Genomic DNA, 20,504 nt, shown 5'->3' with positions numbered 1-20,504 from the left:
TTCAAATCTTGTACGATAAATACATACAACCAAAAGCTGATTCAGCCATCAGTAAATTCTATACATTGTTCCCTCAATTTTCGTGGGGGATGCGTTTCGAGACCGCCCGCGAAAGTCGAATTTCCGCGAAGTAGAGATGCAGAATACACTATTTTTGGCTATGAACAGTATCACAAGCCTTCCCTTAACACTTTAAATCCCAAAATTACAATTTCCCATTCCCTTAGCAACCATTTAGATTATTACTCACCATGTTTATTTATTAAAGTTTATTAAAAAAATATTTATTGAATGCGGACGAAAGACATATGACATCATCGGGTGGGGAAAAACGTGGTATAGGGGGAAAACCACGAAGTATTTTTTAATTAAAATTTTTGAAAAACCGTGGTATAGACTTTTCGCGAAGTTTGAACCCGCAAAAATCGAGGGAACACTGTACACCAAAAACCATAACACACAGGAGCGGGTTGCTCTTATAAGCATACTGGTGTGCTGCATGAGCATCCTGGCAATTTGGGCACACGATTTTGCTTCGGCACATGCACAGGAAGCAAAAAATTGCCGAAATCTCACGAGGGGACACTCGCACATGCGCTTTAAGCGATTTTTTGCTCCCATGCATGCGCAGAAGAAAAAAATCACAAAAATCTCACATGTGCAAGTGTCTCATGAGATTTTGTTTCTGCACATGCGCAGGAAGCAAAAAGATCACCAAAATTTTGCGCACACAAGCATCCCCTCAAAAGATTTTGCTTCTGCGCATGCGCAGGAAGCAAAAAAGGGCCAAAATTTTGAAGAAAAAAAAAGAGGGCACCACCTGACAGACCAGCGAAGAAAGCCACTACCAGAATGGCGCACTCTAGCGCACCAGTAAGAACCCACCACTGATAACACACCCACCAACCCAGTTGTTATGGATAAGGGCTGGAACACAATGCAGACAGTCCTCATTAGAGGCCACAATCAGCAGTCACAACATTTGTTACGAAAAATGGTTGCTAAGCGAAATCACAACTGTGCTTATGATCTTACTTCAGTTCTCCTGAGGACTGACCTCAAAGTTGCTTTTTTTAATCACTGTCATAACTTCAAATAGTTGCTAAATGAGGCAACAGCTAAACCAGGATTACTTGTACAGTACTACTAATCCCCCAAGGGATGAGTAGAAACTATTGACCCATAGCAAGAAATCAAAATGTAATTCAGGACAACTGTTCAGGACAATTTTTGTTTTTATTATATTTGTTTGATGCTCATCTCACCTCAAGGCAAGTTGGTGGCTCAAAACATTAAAATAAAACTTTTTCCCTCATCACCCCACCATCTGAAGTAGTTTATTATTATTGCACAAACTTATAAAATGTATTCTTTAGCTTTCTCTAGTATACAAGCTAATGATAGTGTGTAAGCCCAGCTAATTGAAAAATCCAGAAAGTACCCATGGAACCCAGAACCACTGCCATCATTTCACAAAACTCAAATGAAACTATTAAGTAGCATAGGTTCCTACCAACATGATGGTGGTTACTTCTGATCACCCATGTTTGGATCTGAAGTGAAGAACTAAAACATCCTTTGTTCTACTAATTTTGTGAAGCTGGTTTTACAGCTGAAACCTTGACAGCATTTAAAAAAATATTCCAAAATGTATTGTTACAAATTGGCACATTGCTTTAAATTTCCGGAATGAAAAGATGACAGGAAAACCTCTTGGACTTTTGAATGCTTTGTTTTGAATGAATGTTAAAGACAGCAGGCACAGGCAGGCTAAAACTTGGTAGGAAAAGAAGGAAGAGGTGGAAGTATTATCTAATAAACAAAGCTCAATCATCAAAAAATATCAGTAGATTCCAACCAGTGGAACATGATAAACAGTGCCTGAAGAATATTTATTCGATATCAAGGCCGTCCAGCTCCAAAAACATTCTGAGTGGCTTACCATTGTAAATAATACACATAATATAAAATAAAATCATAAATTAAATGTAAAGTCCCAAATCTCATGACAATGCTTGGAACTCATGAAAAGTTTGGCATTCTCACTGGAAATATTCTGGAGAGTTCTTCCTCCATCCCCGATTGCATGATGTTTCTGCTACTGCAATCTTATGAGATCTCATCCATTTGAAAAATGAAATTCTAATTGTTATTTTATTTTGAGGACTCAAAATTATCTAAGACTGCCTCATGTACACTGGTGTCGATAGCTAGATAGAGTGGTACTTCTACCTAAGAATGCCTCTACTTAAGAACTTTTCTAGATAAGAACTGGGTGTTCAAGATTTTTTTGCCTCTTCTTAAGAACCATTTTCTACTTAAGAACCCGAGCCCAGAAAAATTTCCCAGGAAATTTGAGAGCAACACGAAGACCTGGTCAGTTTCCTGCCATTCCTCCTGAGTTTCTCTCTCTAGCACAGTGTATGGGAGGCAGCCTCGTGCCAGGTGTATGGGAGGCAAGGGCTCCTCCTCGCCACCTCAGAGTCCCTCTTTTTTTTTTAAAGCCTTAAAGTTTTGTATTTTTTTTTATTCCCCTCACCTCACCTTCTTCCTTTGGCAGTGACTGTCCTCCTCCTCTTCTTCCTCTTCCTCCTCCCACCCAAATTCTGAGCTTTTATTTCTTTCCTAATGGGTTTGAACACATTATTTGCTTTTACATTGATTCCTATTGGAAAAATTGCTTCTACTTAAGATCTTTTCTACTTAAGAACCTGGTCATGGAATGAATTAAGGTGTTAAGTAGAAGTACCACTGTAGACAGACAGACAGACAGACAGACAGACAGACAGACAGACAAGAAAGCAAGAAATCATGGTTCTCACCCTAACCATGAAAGCCAGCTGAATTATTTTGGGCCAGTCACGCTCTTTCAGCCCAACCCACTTCACAAGGTTATTACTGGGAAAGAAGAAGCTATGTTAAAAATAAGTTCACCGCCTTGAGTTATTTGTAAAAGTAATAAACAAATAAAAATATAGTCAGCCTAAGGGAAAACTAGTGATAATTACTGGGTTATTCTGACCTCTTCTTTATCAACTCCCTGCACAAGTTTTTTTGGGTTTAGTTTAGTTTTATTATTTATTTATTTGTTTGTGTTTGTTTGTTTGTTTATTGGATTTGTATGCCGCCCCTCTTTGTAGACTCTATTAGTTTCCTAATATCAGATTGGGAAATCTGAGAATTATCCATCTGCAGGAACCAGACTGATTCCTCCTTTAAAAAGCATTATAAAATGATTTCTCCACCAGTCCTACTTTATCCAGTAGTGGAAAGATCATCCAAACCGATTATGCTCTGGTTTCCAGTTTATTTTAGGAGCAATTTGCAAATGATATATTATTAATTCTTTTTTAATGTGAACTGGAGTCTCCTCCAAACCGATTGCCTCTGGCATAGAAGCAGCCATCCTTCTGAATAAGCAAGCCTAGCTGATTCCAAGTCAGGGGGGGGGGGGGCAACCCATGTGCTTTTCTTTAAGCCCAACGGGAAAGCAACTGCCGCGCTAACGGTTCATCCATTTGCAGTCGATCACCATTTACAATGCAGTCTGTCAGCTGACACCGACAAAACGCTGCTTTAATGGTTTGCACCAAGCAGACAGGGGAAATACAATGCCCCCCCCCTCCGGATTACAGCAACGCATTTTCAAAAACAGCAAAAACCCACCTTCGAGCTAAACGTGGGTTAATCTCTCGCTTTGCGCGGCGTGATTATTCCTTTCAAATATGTGGATTATTGCGTTTTGGAATGGGCGGCTATAAAGAAAATATTTTAAAAAGTCGTAATAAGCTCCCGGCAGTTAGCAAGACAATGGAAATAGCAATAGACTGAACAAAAGGACGTAGAGAAATATAAAGGATGCGAGAGAGGAAACAGGCATCCCCTTTAAGTGCTCCAACGCCAGGCATATTTACCCAAAAGGAAGAAGCGGCGAGTAGACTCTTTCTTTCTTTTTGTTTCTTTGTTTCTTTTTCACTCTTTTTTTCTCTTTCTCTTTCTTTCTCTCTTTTACTCTCTCTTTCTTTCTCTCTTTTTCTGTTTCTCTCTCTTTTTCTCTTTTTCTCTTCTCTGTTTCTCTCTCTCTCTCTCTTCTCTCTGTTTCTCTCTTTTTCTCTCTTCTTCTCTCTGTTTCTCTCTTTCTTTCTCTTTCTTTTTCTCTCTGTTTCTCTCTTTCTCTCTCTGTTTCTCTCTCTTTCTTTTTCTCTCTGTTTCTCTCTCTTTCTTTCGACTTACTGTATATGCCGCCCAACTCCCGAAGGGCTCTGGACGGCTCACAGCCAAATACAATTAAAATGTAACATAAAACCTCCTAAAAACAACTGTTTGCCCCCCCCCCACTTTGAAAACGTTTCGCTTCTCATCCAAGAAGCTTTCAGTTCTTCCATCCATTTGCACGAGAAGAGAAACGTTTTCAAACAAAACCCCAAGGAAGTCCCCTCGCCTTTTTTTTGGGTGGTGGTGGGGGAACCGCCTTTGGGGGACAACCAAGATCCGGGTGATTTGAGAATCTCTCCGTTAGACATAATGATAAAAGGTGTGGAAACCCCAAGAAACTTGCTTTGCGCGCTCGACAGAGTTGAACTTGTTCGGAGCGTGAGCTGTTCCAACCCAAGCGCGTTTTACTCCCGAGGAAACGGCGCAAGGCTCCGGTTGCTAGAATCGCGCTGGCAAATCCTTCGGCCACAAGCGAGCTGCGGCGAAGAGCAATACAACAGCCCCAACACCCCCGGGATGGGGATTTTTTGGAACCACAGCACGGGGAATACCAGCAGCCCCTTCAGCCCGTTCCCTCTCTTCCCACTAATCCAGGGGACTTACTACTACTACTTCTATTCGAATTCTCTCGAGCTAACTAGCACTGCTTAGAGCAGTGTTTCCCAACCTTGGCAACTTGAAGATATTTGGACTTCAACTCCCAGAATTCCCCAGCCAGCATTCGCTGGCTGGGGAATTCTGGGAGTTGAAGTCCAAATATCTTCAAGTTGCCAAGGTTGGGAAACACTGGTTTAGAGTAACCAACCGCTTGGGAACTCGGGTGGCTTTTACTCGGGGACGGATCCTGCTCTTAGGGAGCGTGGCGTCCGGTTTGGAAAAGTTGCTCCTCCTAACGAAGGAGCCCTTTAAAATCCGGGCTTCTCCACGGGGGCAACCTGACTTGATCCTCGCTTGCAACGAAAACGGGAGGCGGGGGGGGGGGGGCTATTTCATTTCGGCCAACGGGAGAAGATGCACCCAGAAGAAGCCGCTAAACGCTTGGGCTGCCTGGCTCTCCTCTCCCTTCCCCGCCGCCCTTTTTATCCTGGCAACCAAGGGCGCGAAGACAAAAGCCGGAAAAAGCGCCCGGCTTTCCCCTAGGTCGGACGAGGACCGGGGAAGCCGCTTGTTCCACCCACCTTCAAACGGCTCCCTCTTTCTCTTCCCCTCACCCCGCGATGAAGCACCTCTGAAGAACAAAGACCCCCGCCGGCCCCTCGATTCCTCTCCAGCCGGAACGAGCGCGGGCACTGCGGCGAAAGTAGCCGAAGCAACCGGCCACTCCCCCGCCTTCTGCTCCAGCTGAAGCGAGGCGTTTTGCCTGCGAGGTCGCCTATGAATGGAGGCGGAGGCGGAGCCGGCGGAGTGGGTGGGGAGGATTTAAATCTTCGGCTGAGAGAAAGAAATGGAACCGTGCAAAAAAGAGAAATTGTCTTCTTTTTTTTTACCGAGGGGTTCAGTACATCTGCAATTAGGAATTTAGAACCGTACCCGTAGGATATGAACCCAGACTAAGACTCAGATATAGTGATTTCCGTGGAAGGAACTTATTCTCTGAAACTAAAATTGTTGCGAAGTATGTGGAATGAGATTACAGTATTGGCGGGAAAAAGTCCCTTCAAGGAGACTTGAACGCAAGGAGTTCAGCAATAACTTGTGGAAGTACCATTAAAGTGTCCCAAAGGTGCTTCTTTTTTTTTCAAGGCAACTGGACACTCTTGGGTTTGTCTTCTTTTGAAAATGTTTTGCTTCTCATCCAAGAAGCTTCTCCGGTTCTAACTAACAGAATCCAGAATCCAGAATGCAGCTGCGGGAGCTGAGGTTGATGCGCCCAGATACACCCACACTACACTAATTCTTCAGGAACTGCACTGGCTTCCTATTGGTCTCCAGTCACAATTCTAAGTGTTGGTTATTATCTTTAAAGCCCTATATGGCTCAGGGCCAGAGTATCTTTGAGACTGCCTTCTACCACATACCTCCCAGCAACCGATTAGATCCCACAGGGTTGGTCTTCTTCAGGTCAGCTAAACAGCGGCCCTGACCCTCTGGAACTAGCTCCCCCCCAGAGATTAGGATTGCCCCCACCCTCCTTGCCTTTTGTAAACTTCTTAAAACCCACCCCTGCTGTCAGGCATGGGGGAACTGAGACATCTTCCGCAGGCCTATATAGTTTATGTATGGTATGTTGTGTGCATGTTTTTTAAATTATGGGTTTTTAACTTTGTAATATTAGATTTGTATTGTATATTGTTTTCTATTGCTGCTGTGAGCCGCCCCGAGTCTGCAGAGAGGGGCGGCATACAAATTTAATAAATAATAATAATAAATAATTTTTGTTGTGAGCCATCCTGAGTCCCTAGGGCAGTGATGGCGAACCTATGGCCCGGGTGCCACAGATGGCACGTGTTGCCATATCTGCTGGCACACGAGCCTTTGTCCTAGCTCAGCTCCAACATGCATGTGTGTGTGCCCAGCCAGCTGATTTTTGGCTCGCATGGAGGCTCTTGGAGGACATTTTTGGCTTCCAGACAGCTTCCGGGGGGACGGGGGAGGGCACTTTTACCCTCCCTCGGTTGCAGGGAAGACTTTGGAGCCTGGGGAGGGTGAAACATGAGCCTACTAGGCCCACCAGAAGTTGGGAAACATGCCGTTTCTGACCTCCAGAGGGTCTCTGGGGGTGGGGGAAGCTGTTTTTGTCCTCCCCAGGGATTGAATTATGGGTGGCACATTTGCGCATACGCAGTAGCGTGCATGCATGCTCTTTTGGCACCCAAGGAAAAAAAGGTTCGCCATCACTGCCCTAGGGAATTGAACGGCATAGAAACATAATTAATTATAAAATGAATGAATGAGGAATGGAAGGATTTATGACTGAAAGAATATGACTGAAAGAAGACTCGTACCTGTGATAACTACCTGATCCCATCAGAGCGGGGAGGCAGTCCCATCCCATAGGCAATTATGGTTAACCTTTTCGGCACTGAGTGCCGAAACTGGAGCACACGCATGCATGCTGGAGCACCAGAACCCAGAAAGAGATCAGCTGTCCGTTGCACATGCATGCGATGGAACCCAGAAGAGCAGCTGGCGACCACACACATGCCCACAGAGAGGGCTCTGCATGCCACCTTTGACATGCATGCCATAGACTCTCCATCACAGCCCTAGGAAGATACACCTGATGGGACCCAGAAGAAGGGCCTTCTCCTTGGTGGCCCAGTCTCTCTGGAACATTAGCCCCCCCCCAGCCCAGAGATTACAATTTATTTATTTATTTATTTGATTTTTATGCCGCCCTTCTCCTTAGACTCAGGGCGGCTTACAACATGTTAGCGATAGCACTTTTTTAACAGAGCTAGGCTATTGCCCCCACAATCCGGGTCCTCATTTTACCCACCTCGGAAGGATGGAAGGCTGAGTCAACCTTGAGCCAGTGATGAGATTTGAACCGCTGATCTTCAGATCTACAAGTCAGCTTCAGTGGCCTGCAGTACAGCACTCTACCTGCTGCACCACCCCGGCTCAGTGGTCCACAGTCTAGCACTCTTCCAGAAGACATTGAAAACTTGGTCCTGCGAGCAGGTCTCGGGAACCCAGAGTGGGATAGAGTCCATTAAGTGGCTCCTGCGAGGTGCTGTTGCCAGGGGTGACTTATATGACTCTTTTGTTATTGCTTTTATATGAGATTTTATAGTCTGTAAGCCACTTTGAGTCACCATGTGCGAATAGGCAAAATAAATTACCTAAATAAATAAATATAAATATTTTTATTCCCCATCATTAGTTTCAACTAAAGTTGCTTGTTGGATGAGAAGCAAAATGTTGTCAAAGGGGGGGGGGTGTCAAAGAAAAATCCAACATCTTAAAAAAACCCACTTGAGACAACCATGACTTGGATTATTGAAAATATCCATAGATATTTATAATTAAAGTGCTTTAAAATGTACTTGAATGATATACTCGTTTGCCATGGACTAATTTCCAAACAATTTAATAAAGTCTAAAATCATAATACAGTGATACCTCGTCATACAAACTTTTCAAGATACAAACCTGGGGTTTAAGATTTTTTTGCCTCTTCCAAACTATTTTCACCTTACAAACCCAAGCCGCCGCCACTGGGATGCCCCACCTCCGGACTTCTGTTGCCAGCGAAGCGCCCGTTTTTGCGCTGCTGGGATTCCCCTGAGGCTCCCCTCCATGGGAAACCCCACCTTTGGTCTTCTGTGTTTTTGTGATGCTGCAGGGGAATCCTAGCAGTGCAAAAATGGGTGCTTCACTGGCAACGGAAGTCCGGAGGTGGGGTTTCCCAGCGAGGGGAGCCTCAGTGAAATTGCAGCATCGCAAAAACACAGAGGTCTGGAGGTGGGGTTTCGAGGACTTTGGTGTTTTTGTGATGCTGTGGTTTCACTGATGCTCCCTTCACTGGGAAACCCCACCTCCGGACTTCCGTTGCCAGCGAAACACCCATTTTTGCACTGCTAGGATTCCCCTGCAGCATCGCAAAAACACAAAAGTCCAAAGGTGGGGTTTCCCATTGAGGGGAGCCTCAGGGGAATTCCAGCAGCGCAAAAACAGGCGCTTCGGCTGGCAAAAGGGGTGAGTTTTGGGCTTGCACACATTAATCGCTTTTCCATTGATTCCTATGAGAAACATTGTTTTGTCTTACAAACGTTTCACCTTACAAACCTTGTCCCAGAACCAATTAAGTTCGTAAGACGAGGTATCACTGTACATGTATTTTATGTATTAACAGGACAGGGAGAGAAAAATGGTAAATCAGTAGCAGGTAAGAGCCACTAAATAAGTGCGCATTCAAGAGATGAGCTTGTTGCAGCATCTGACCTCTCTGAGTGCTGTATCCTTAATGATGTCCACCTCACCTATAGAGGCTGTTCCCATGCCCGTCCAGGAATCCGGACTGCGTCAACCTTTACCTTATGATGAAGTTTTTCCTGACCCTCCAGGACACTTTCCACCACGAGGATGCCCTGTTTTGCGCATTCACAAACGCGCCTCCCATTTCACTCTATGGGATAAATTAAATGGGCCAATGTCATGTATACCATTTTTCTTACATGTTTTTATTTTTCTATTGTGTTTTTTGTGCATATTTTTTATTATTGCTTTTGCTACCTGTTCCCGCGTTCCCACTTACACCTGCCCCAGACGTTCTATGGACCTGCAACAACGGATGGAGTATATTTGGCTACGTCTCGCAAATCTTTCCAACTTGTCTACATTCTGTCTGTCGAAAACTGTTGACATGCATATGGTGCTTGGGCATTGTCTGATTCCTGTATGCACCCCCCTTTCTGTGTTCCTTAATGATTCCTCTTTGTCGATGTTTTTAACTGCCCAGGAACTACATTATGCCCGGTTTTATGAATGGGGTCCCAAGTCATATCGTCTCCCTTCTGGAGCAATGTCATTATATACCCCTCACATTGCCATAGGAGCAGATGTGACGTTTGCCCTCATTGTTAATTGTTCCACCCATCAGTCCCACCCACGCTGCTTGAAATTGTCACCTGCCACATGGAAGCGCAATTGCTCAACCATTCAAAATGTATCATTTGCCTATGGTCATGTTCTGCTTCCCTCAGGCTGGTTTTTTACATGTGGTGACAGGACCTTCAACTATATTCCAGCAAACCTATCTGAAACCGTTCGTAGCCTGACCCGCCTAGTTTCTGTTCTCCCCTCCAAGCAAGATGTACTTTTGTCTCACCATTATCGGCAACGCAGAACTATTATTCCCTTGGATAACACCTGTGATGATAGCATTGCCTTATTGAACAAAGCTGAATATATTCCTTTAACTGCCTCACTTCTAGGGGTGCCCGCTTTGGCAGTATACAATCAGCATTTGATAGGAAATCTTGCTTGTGCCTTGGCAAAAGATATTAACAGAACCTCCATCGCCTTGGCTGGTTTAAATGAAGAGCAATCTGACCTGAGACATGCGATATTAGATAACAGGGCTGCCATTGACTTTTTACTGTTACTCCACCATCAAGGTTGCCAGGCAGTTAAGAACATGTGTTGTTTCAATCTCACTGATAACTCTGCCACCATAGAAGAACAGATTAAGGAGATGAAACAATTGGTGGACAACATGGGCACAGACATATTACCCAATTGGTGGAATGCTCTATGGTCATGGCTTCCGGGTGGCTCTTGGTTAAGGGTAATTTTTATGTATGTGATAGGTATCATTTCAGCCGCTATATTGTTATATTGTTTTATCCAATGTATTCCTTCCTTGTTTTCTATGTGTCGTTCTGTCTTTGTTCACGATGTATTGTATGAGTCTACTCAACCCCTCAAATCCCCCCTAGGACCGTTTTGTGATGATCCAATGGAAAAGAAGAAGCCCTTTCACTTCTCCTGTGATGAAAAAATAAGAACAGAGTACTGACATAGGTACTTGCATTCAAATAAAAAAGGAGGAGATGTTGCAGCATAGCAAATTATGTTAGAATAGGATTGTATTAAAAATCTGGACCTCTAGCATAAAAAATACTCTGCTTGACCCTGATTCTATAAAACCAGGACAGGAGGACACTAACCCGCCTAATCTGCATTCCTGGCAATCACAACAGGGAAACAAAAGGGCTCAAATAAACATCTCACAATAAAGGAAGCTTTCACCACTCCGGACAGGACTTTATAGGATCAAAGGGGTGGGGGGGATTTGCATTGCCTGAAGCAAACAACAGGAGGACAGAAAATTAAGGAAGATTAGTGAGATAAGAAGCCTTCAGAGAAATTAGGTGTGAGAACATCTGCTCTTGGAAAGAGTTTTGTAGGAAATTGTTTATTGATATCTATAGGAAAGGAAGAACTCAAAAGATACATTTGAAGTTGTGTATCATTTGACATGTATATGTAATTATCCCCCATTTCCTTATGTTCCTAAATAAAAAGGGGTACATGGCTCTACACCATGTCACTTCACCCAGAGAGAGAATGTGTCCAGGTTCTTCTTTCTAGGATTCGCGTTCGTGGGTGACCCCACATGGCTGGGTTGCTCTTAGCCCCTTTTGAAGACATTGTTTTCACTAGGGACTTTGACAGCATCCACATGAGCTGAACATTTTGTAGATTTTTCTAAAGAACATTCAATAAGTTTAGTCTGTTCTTCCAGAATCAACATCCAACTCATGTTTCTTTCTTCTGCTCGTATACAAATTTCCACTTTTATTGTCATACTTAGTCATATTGTTAGGTCTGCATTAGGTAGTGTTAGGGGGGGGGATAATTTTAAGTACAGGTAGTCCTGGACTTATAACTGCAATTGAGCCCAAGATTTCTGTTAAATGAGACATTTGTTAAGTGAGTTTGTCCCATTTTGTGACCTTTCTTATCACAATTCTTAAGTGAATCATTGCAACTGCTAAGTTAGTAACCCATTTCTTGAGTGAAGCAAAAGGGGAAAAAATCAACTTATAACCACTTGGAATTTAAGAAATGTCATCAAAAGGGGTAAATGTAACTCCCAGCAATCCTAGCAAATTTGTCCAATGGCATTTGATACTGGGAGTTATAGCTTAACAATGATCAGCATTTCATGTTTTTCAGTCTAAGAGGCAATACCAGTATAAGTAATTATCTATAATTAACTTTCACCATTACCTTTTAAAAACATTTTTGCATTTACATTATAATAGTAATTGTTTGTTTTAAATGTTGTCCCCAGGACACCATTCCTTTGTATTCTCTAAGAAAGCAGAATTGTTAAGCTGATACATATACAGGGATTCTTTGGTTTTTATATTCAAATATCACTTAAGAATAATGCCTTAGTTCAAGAAAAAGGAAACACTTTAATGTTTTGATTTTTGTACAGAAAATCTAAATGATAAAGAAAAACAAAGAAAAAAAAGTAGGACACCTGGAATTAGCAACAGGACACACCAAAGAATTGCTACACATCCATCTTTCTTTGGTGGCACAGCTGTATTTTAATTATCCCCATAGATGGCATTAACCCCTCTCTTCTTCGCAAGAGATGACCGATACCAATTTCCTTTTTCAAGGAAAGCATCAACAGGCTTTCCCCTCACCAGATAAGGAGCTGAAAATATTAGCAAGCAGTGATGAAGAGAGCAACTGCATCCACAAAATGTTGGGAAATCTCAAGCAATTAGTGAAGAAGGCTAAAGAGAGAGAGAGAGAGAGAGATCAGAATTTAAATTTAAAAATCCAGTTTAAAATATTTACAAATTTGTCTCCCGTTGATATTACTACCAGCTAAGCCAATTCAGTGAAGACTGTTACTACACAGATCATGGTATAGCAGAACTTTAGAAACATTATCTAAGGAAACATTTCTATTCACATAAGGAAACATTTCTATTCACCAATAATGTTGTTTAGTTGATAAACATGTTAGGAGAATCTAAGCAACTGACTTAGTTAATACACTATGACTAAGCTAAAGAACAGGCAATGTGCAGAGAGTTTTCCAGTATGCCACCTGTAGCTCTCAAATGTATGTGATCACACCAACAATATCTTAGTTTCAAGGTACAGTGTTCCCTCGATTTTCATGGGGGATGCGTTCCGAGACCGCCCGCGAAAGTTGAATTTCCGCGAAGTAGAGATGCGGAAGTAAATACACTATTTTTGGCTATGAACAGTATCACAAGCCTTCCCTTAACACTTTAAACCCCTAAACTGCAATTTCTCGTTCCCTTAGCAACCATTTAGATTATTACTCACAATGTTTATTTATTAAAGTTTATTTAAAAAAATATTTATTAAAGGCGGACTAAAGTTTGGCGATGACGTATGACGTCATTGGGCGGGGGAAAAACATGGTATAGGGGAAAAAACCGCAAAGTATTTTTTCATTAATATTTTTGAAAAACCGTGGTATAGCCGTTTCACGAAGTTCGAAACCGCGGAAATCGAGGGACCACTGTATTTCAGAATGGTAGCAATAGTGCTTTGCCTCCTTATCTTAGCTCTTCTCCTTCTTCAAAGGTAAAATAAGGACTCAAAAGGATCCCTCCAAAAAACTGAGAGGCTGAAATGGGTTCCAGTTTCAAGTTTGGCTTCAGGGAATATGTAAGCCCAGCACTAAATTTTTATTCCTTTGACATTAATGATGGCATAGATGTAATTACTAATTATTGCAACAAGTACAGTATAGAATTGACAAACCTTGAAAAACAGTTTTTCTTAAATCCAGCAGGAGCTAAAAATAACTAAAAACAGCACAAAATTGTAGAATTAGAGCCACGTGCATGCATTTATTTTTTTTAAAAAAATGGCAATCCTGCATGCTCTGGGTTATGTGGTGAGATTATAATCTCTTTAGACAACATTGGCCTCCAAGTTCTAAGAACTAAATATTGACCAGAACTATTTGCTGAATGTGAGCCAGTAAGTCTGAGCCAAGCTATAATGGGTGGGTGGAAGGAAATGTAAGTATCTCATTTATGTACAGAATGCAAGTCAGGGGAGAAAGAGACACCCAGGGCTCTATTTTTTCCAACCTAGCTAAAAAGAGTTTAGGACTATTCTGCCTTACTTTGCTCAGGGATTTTTCATGTAGCCCAATTTTAATGGCACATAGCCTGATCTCTTTCTTCTACAACCCTAGTAAGGGGGAATATCATTATTACTCATATACTACAGATAGGTCCTTTTACTTACCATAGCTGAATTGTACATGAAATTCTTCTCAGAACGAAACTGTCTGCCACATTGGTTTAGTTGGCGTAAAATACAGGCAGACAGGCTTTTCTCCGTTTCTTTTGAACTCTGAGCAGGCCTGGAGCCCAATTTTTCCACCACTGGAGTCCTCTTCATATCAAATTTTAAGGCTTTTCTGTACTTGCTTCGGCTGTTATTTCCACTGGATTCATATTTAGAGTTGAGGTCAGTATTCCCATCAGGATCATCACTGGGTGGCATCTTTATTTCTTTAGTAATAGGAGCTTCAGCTAAAAAATAAATATCGGGATTTTGTATCAATGCAATGGGGGGGAAAACAAGCTAGAAAGTCTTTTGGGTTAGATACGGAAGGTGTAACAGCTAAACAGGATTTTGTACCTAGTGTACATTTTATAGATTTTTTAAAATGCATAACATAAATATCCAAAGCGAACCATTGTTATTTCATCAAAGATGGAAATCAAAAACTAAATTAGATCCCTGATCTGTTTTCTAATGCATGAAATCTTTCTTGCGCCAATAATGAAAGGCAATTTTCTGTAATTGTTTTCAGCATGATTAACATTTGAGTTTAATAACAGTGAAAAATCTGAGTAAACATTCTCTGAAGAAGACAACTTTATATTATGAATATTGGATAGGGATTGCTAATTATGATTTTGATGTTTTGAAGAGGGTTATTTACACATGCTGAGAATTGCAATCAAGACATTTGCTATTATTCAAGAGGAGATGCTGCTGACTTATCTGTTCATAAAGTCATTCAAAATGCTTTATAGTTAAGATTTGTGCATAAGAAAACCCATGTATATATTTTTGTATGATACCAATTGAATCCCTATGTTCCCCTATGTGGAAAATTAGCAGCCATATTTGTTTATATTGTAAAATATTGCATTTGATAACACAGACCAGTAATAGTTCTGGAGTTGTGGTGGAATAGCACCATTCCAAACTTCACACATTGCAAAAAGGAGTTTTATTCTGATAGAAGCATATGCATTTCCAAGCGATAATATAGTGGGATGGTTACTTCATATCCTCAAATAAACCAGTATATTTCTAAGCACATAAAATTAACATTTTTACTTATACAACTCTTTATTTTCATAAATAACTAACTCCCGGTTATATTTACTACAGTATTCCTATTTTCCCACACTATTGTTATCACTATCAATATTCACTATCCTGTGAAGTGAGTTATAGATTTATAGAATAACAGAGTTGGAAGAGACCTTGGAGATCTTCAGTGCAACCCCCTCCCCAGGCAGGAAACCCTACACCACTTCAGACAAATGATTGTCCAACATCTTCATTCACAACCTCTGGAGGCAAGATGATTCAATGATTAATTGTTCTAACTGTCAGGAAATTTTCTCCTTAGTTCCAAGTTGCTTCTCTCCTTGATTATTTTCAACCCATTGCTTCTTGTCCTACCCTCAGGTGCTCTGAAGAGTAGCCTGACTTCTTCTTTGTGGCAGCCACTGGGATATTGGAACACTACTATCATGTCTCCCATAGTCCTTCTTTTCACTAAACTAGACATACCCAGCAGTGTTCCCTCTAACTTTTTTTTGGGGTGGGCGGAAAAGTATAGTGTCTGAGCGGCACAGAAATAATAAATAAATAAATAAATGAACGAACGAACAAACAAACAAACAAACAAACAAACAAAAAACCCACCCTGTTTTGCCTCAGAGAACTTCAAAATAAAATACTGTACTGTGTGTCTATAATAGTGAGCTCATAATAGGGCAACTCTATCAATATCAAAATGCCACTTAAATAGTTGAGCTAGTTTCAAACTAGATTTTGATTTTCTTTCTCTCTTCCTTACTCCCATTCTTTTTCTTTCTCTTTTCCTTCCTCTTTTTTCTATCTGTTTCTCTCTCTTCCTCTCTTCCTCTGTCTCTCCTTCCCTCTCACTCTTTCCCTCTCGGCTTCTGGGCAGGTTTGGAAAACTCTGAGTTGATGATTTTTAAGTGAGCGATTGCTCACTGCTCAGCTTAGAGGGAACTATGATACCCAGTTCCTGCAACCATTTCTTCATATGTTTTAGCCTCCAGTCCCCTAATCACCTTTGTTGCTCTTCTCTGTACTCTTTCCAGTCTCCACACTTTTTTTTCATTGTGGTGACCAAAACTGAATGCAGTATTCCAAGGCCTTATGAAGTGGTATTAACACTTCATGTGATCTTGATTCTAGCCCTCTGTCTATGCAACCTAGAACTGTGTTGGCACAATTGGACTGAGCATGACTAACAGAAAGTCACTGAGCTGGATTCCATGCCTATGAGTTGAAGTAGAATTCACTCTTCTTGTTTCCGGCCTAGTGTTAGTTAATTAAACTAGCTTGTAACTATGAGGCACTCATGGCAGTTTGGGTACACTTTTAGTAGCTTTTGTCCTAGAGCGATTAGCCATGGGATCCCAAGATTCTTTGCTTTTTACTTCAGGAAATCAGCATTAATAGGTCTACCAAAGGGTGAATCTGTCAATCTACAATATGGGAGCAACTTCTGTTGCCTTTGGACGCAGCCTAAAACACAACACTCTTCTGTTCAATCAGTTTAACAAACTGCAGTCATCCAAGATCTTTCTCCTTGTGTGAAAAATATAAAAATTAATAGAAAATTTTAGACAAGAAGAGATAAGAGCCTCCATTGAGTGAGTAATAAAAACTTTACATATGATTGATTTTAAGCATTGTTGTTGTGTTTATAACTATATTTATTGTTTTATTTTATGGTGGAGAAAAAAATATATACCCCCCCCCCCAAAAAAAAGTTTAAAAACTCCAAAGAAATTAAACCTAGTTAAAAGCTAGTACATCATGTCTATGTAACTCCTATTCCCTTGACATGACCAATCTTGGACACAAACATGTATACACAATCATAACCAGCTGCATGACACCTGGCTATCCTTCCTTAAACAACCAGAACTTCCTCCAGCTGTCCAACCGGGACTATCTAATAACAGCAACTAGCTGCCCCTTTTTTCCCATTGCTTTCCTTGTAGAGAATTATTTTCATAACAAGAAACAACCAGCTTTAAAATATTCTTCTATTTTTGAGAACACAAAACTTTAAATTAAAAGTCGGTGTGTGTGTGTGTGTGTAAAAAAATAAAATGAAGCCTTGCACACAAAAATCACTTACCCTGTAGCTCCAGAGGAAACATTCCAAATATGCCCTTCACATTTCCACCGTATTTCCTCTGGAGCATGAACCAAGAGTTACTCATCTCGGCCTCCAAAGACTTCTGGAAGCCCTATAATATTGTAGAAAGTTAGCACCCACCCCTCTCCTAGAAGAATGAAATATTTTGGAAAACATTAAAAAGGCAGAATATTAGAATAGAATGGAATTTTTTATTGGCCAAGTGTGATTGGACAAGAAAGTAATTTGTGTTGGTGCACATGCTCTCACTGTACATAAAAGAAAATATATGTTTGTCAAGAATCCTAAGGTATAATGCTTAATGATAGTCCAGGTACAAATAAATAATCAAATCATATTAGGAACCAGGGAAATTATATTTCCCTGGATGAGAAATGGAGAAACAGGCTCTTGGAAAGCAGCTCCCACCTTTCCTTATAGCCTTCAGTGGATAAGAGATAAAGGGATAGCTAGCTCTATTCATAAGCAAATACCCTCACCCAAGATCCAACAAAGGTAGGATTAGCCCTCAGCCACAATAGGAATTGCCCAAAGTACCTTCATTGCATCATTTCAGCTGCACCAACCCCAGAAGTTCAAACTTCAATCAAATTTAGTTCAGACAAACCTCTAGGATTTGTACATGGCTCCATGGGAGTCTCACAGCAGCCAATATAATACATATTCTTGCACAAGAATAGGAAGTTCAAGTGCAAAGCCCAAGAGAAGGTATTAAAAAAATCCAATTCTCAATTCCATGTCATCAGCTGCTGGGAACTACCCATGTACTTCTGCTTCATTAATCAATGGGCCCTCTTTCCAATCAACCTCCATTTTGTCTCTAGTGCCTTTTTTCCGGCCTGGAACTGAACCAGATGGATATTTCTTCCAACAATATCATTAGGATACAGGGAATGGCATTCACCTTGTTTCAGTGCAGTCCCCAACTGGTGGAGAGGCCTGAATTAGCCTTGATCAGTTCTGCTTAAATGACTTCAGACATAATGAATAAGAAAACTAAATATTTTGAATTTTATCTACATCTTCATTTTTAAGTTAAGCAGGTCCTATTTGAATAAATATATAATGGTAATGCTAATTTTTCAGCCATGCAAATGTTTTGGATATCATGGGATATAAAAAGTAATTTATAATATATATCACCATCTTGGCAATTTCTAGATACACCTTGTACTACAACCCATATAATTCCTACAAGTCACATTAAATGAAAACTGTAAAAATTGTAGTGCAATATGGCTTACCTTCATTAAGTAGATGTTGAAACCAAAAAATCAGTAAGATCAATAGTACCCCAAAAGGCAAACAAAACCAGAAGACAAAAGGAAATGTCAGATCATTAATTAAAGGAACTAGAGGATACTTCATTTTGGGTTCAAAATCCAGCTGAACTCACTGTGCGCATGACTTTAAGTTTTTGCTGTGTGATACTAAATACTGTACCTTTATGTAACTACCCTCTTTTACTGCATCATTACTTGAATCACAAAGCAGCTATGCTATTATTCCAACACAGCTGACATAAAAAAAACCTTTAAACCTATTAAAGGGGAATGTTATAGATTAAATGATAATTCGAGAAACTGCAACACACCTTATATCTTGAATTTAAAACATAAAAATAAAGATAGGCAATATTTTTGCTATGAAGACATTTCACAGAACTATTCCATTTAAATATAAAGGTCATTAAAAGTTTTTTAAGCAGCTGAGGTATGCAACAGCATAATCTCTTGCAAGATTTTTCAATAGCTGGATTTATTTATTTTTAATGCTAATCCAAGGTTAACTGAACCATGGTTTATTGAATTTTCCCAACTTCACAAAACCCATAAATAAAGAAGATTCTCTGGATTAAAATAGTACTGTGCCATAAATCAGCCAACCCATTTTAGGCCACTTTGTTCTAACAATACAACAACTATCAACAGAGTGAAGTCCCACAGGAATTCTATAGAATTTCAAACATTATAACTTTACATAGTGTGAACCAAGTTACTCTATCAAAGATAGACAACCTGGACATTGATAGCTGTTTATTCCCAGTTTGAAGTGGGAAATACATGAAATTGTATGCCTATTCTAAAATAGTCATATGACTCTACACTTAGAAATCATTCCACCCACATGTGTAATGTGGCAGCATAGGTAAGAGGAATAAACCCTGAGGAATCCTATCCGGAAGTAATCTCAGGTATGATCACAATTCCCCTCTACCTGTGATAATTGGAACTACATGCTGAAGAAAGAGCAGGGACATTGCAAAACTTCCTGCAAATGCCAAATGTTTGCAGGCAGTACCAAAAAAAATGTTAATGGCTAAGACACTAAGACACTCAGTGGCTAAGACCCTGAGCTTGTCTATCAGAAAGATCAGCAGTTCGAACCCCTAGTATAGGTCTCATGTGAGCAAGGGGTTGGACTAGATAACCTCCAGGATCCCTTCCAATTCTGTTACTGTTATGATCATGGGCACTGTGCTGTATCAACTATTGAGAGATTTAAGAGGACCAAGACTAGCACATCCCCTCCTTTCAGGTCTCTCCAAAAGTCATCCATCAAAGCAATGTCATTTTAATCCTATGCCCATATATGATGCCCAACTGTAGAAAATCCAGAAAATTGTTCCTCTAAGATCCTGGGTAGCTAAATCTCCAAAACAATCCCCATAAATGCAAGTTAGAGATTAGGTGGTAGTTGCTTAAAATGGCTGACCAAAAAATATCTTCTGAAAATAAATATAAATTAAACCATTCTTATTTTCAAGATGGTCATTATTAATCTCCATCTTCATTCCTCCTTAGTAAGGGAATTTAGTAAATTCCTTGTCAGCCCTACTATAAGAAAAAATATATTAACCTATATTTATTTAATGTGCAAATGAACTTTGAATCTCAACAGATCTACAAAATCTCTTAATATTGTTCTTCTTCAGTCTTCCCTAATCACTTTTAGCCTTCGAACATGTGGAACTAAACACCATTCATACAACTTTACTCGCTAATCAAAAGCAGAACCTATTTCCAACATTAAATTGGGGGAGGATATTGTTTTATTCAACGGTTCTCTAGTTCAGGTTCTCGAGTGTTATACGTTTAAAGAGGCAGTTCGAAATTCCGTTATTTCAATAAACAGAAGTTTGAGGAGGTATAATGTTTGCCCATGCACCTACCCAACAAAGTGACAAATCAATCCTAGACTAGTAATATAAAGCATTTTTTCTTAACCACGGGAACTTTAACATGCTAGTTGGGAGGATTCTGTGAATTGAAGTCCGCACATTTTTAAAATTTATTTATTTGTTTGTTTGTCAAACATAACAAATAAAAAGTAATGATAAAAAGTACTGTACAATAGGACAGGGGCGGTAGGCACA

General features: G+C 40.4%; 2 protein-coding genes across 17 annotated transcripts in view; both read right to left on the bottom strand.

Moving 5' to 3' along the window:
- ARHGAP40 (Rho GTPase activating protein 40) overlaps positions 1 to 5,565 on the bottom strand; it is an 82,216-nt gene extending 76,651 nt beyond the window's left edge. For 4 of the 14 annotated variants that reach the window (XM_070744772.1, XM_070744766.1, XM_070744770.1 and 1 more), the window contains exon 1: positions 5,394 to 5,563. The gene's annotated coding sequence lies outside the window, so the exon portion shown is untranslated. Of the gene's footprint in view, positions 1 to 3,666; positions 3,756 to 3,914; positions 3,970 to 5,393 lie in introns of those variants that run through there. The other 10 variants (XM_070744767.1, XM_070744776.1, XM_070744777.1 and 7 more) reach the window with 8 other exon arrangements.
- A 6,501-nt stretch (positions 5,566 to 12,066) lies between these two features.
- Positions 12,067 to 19,659, bottom strand: ADIG (adipogenin). 3 transcript variants are annotated; one of them, XM_070744758.1, is made up of 3 exons: positions 18,373 to 19,659; positions 13,924 to 14,213; positions 12,067 to 12,419 (listed from the first exon to the last, which is right to left on the bottom strand). In XM_070744758.1, the coding sequence occupies exons 1-3, from the start codon at positions 18,494 to 18,496 to the stop codon at positions 12,399 to 12,401; spliced, it is 435 nt and encodes a 144-aa protein (XP_070600859.1). In that variant the 5' UTR covers positions 18,497 to 19,659; the 3' UTR covers positions 12,067 to 12,398. The 3 variants fall into 3 exon arrangements, with proteins under 3 accessions (XP_070600859.1, XP_070600861.1, XP_070600860.1); XM_070744760.1 differs by lacking the exon at positions 18,373 to 19,659 and adding an exon at positions 17,736 to 17,775; XM_070744759.1 differs by lacking the exon at positions 18,373 to 19,659 and adding an exon at positions 17,108 to 17,240.
- Between the last annotated feature and the right edge of the window lie 845 nt (positions 19,660 to 20,504).

This window comes from Erythrolamprus reginae, chromosome 3 (genome assembly GCF_031021105.1).
Source record: "Erythrolamprus reginae isolate rEryReg1 chromosome 3, rEryReg1.hap1, whole genome shotgun sequence".
NCBI lineage: Eukaryota > Metazoa > Chordata > Lepidosauria > Squamata > Dipsadidae > Erythrolamprus > Erythrolamprus reginae.
Note: the sequence above shows the minus strand (reverse complement) of the source record. Positions and strands in the feature narration are given on the sequence as shown.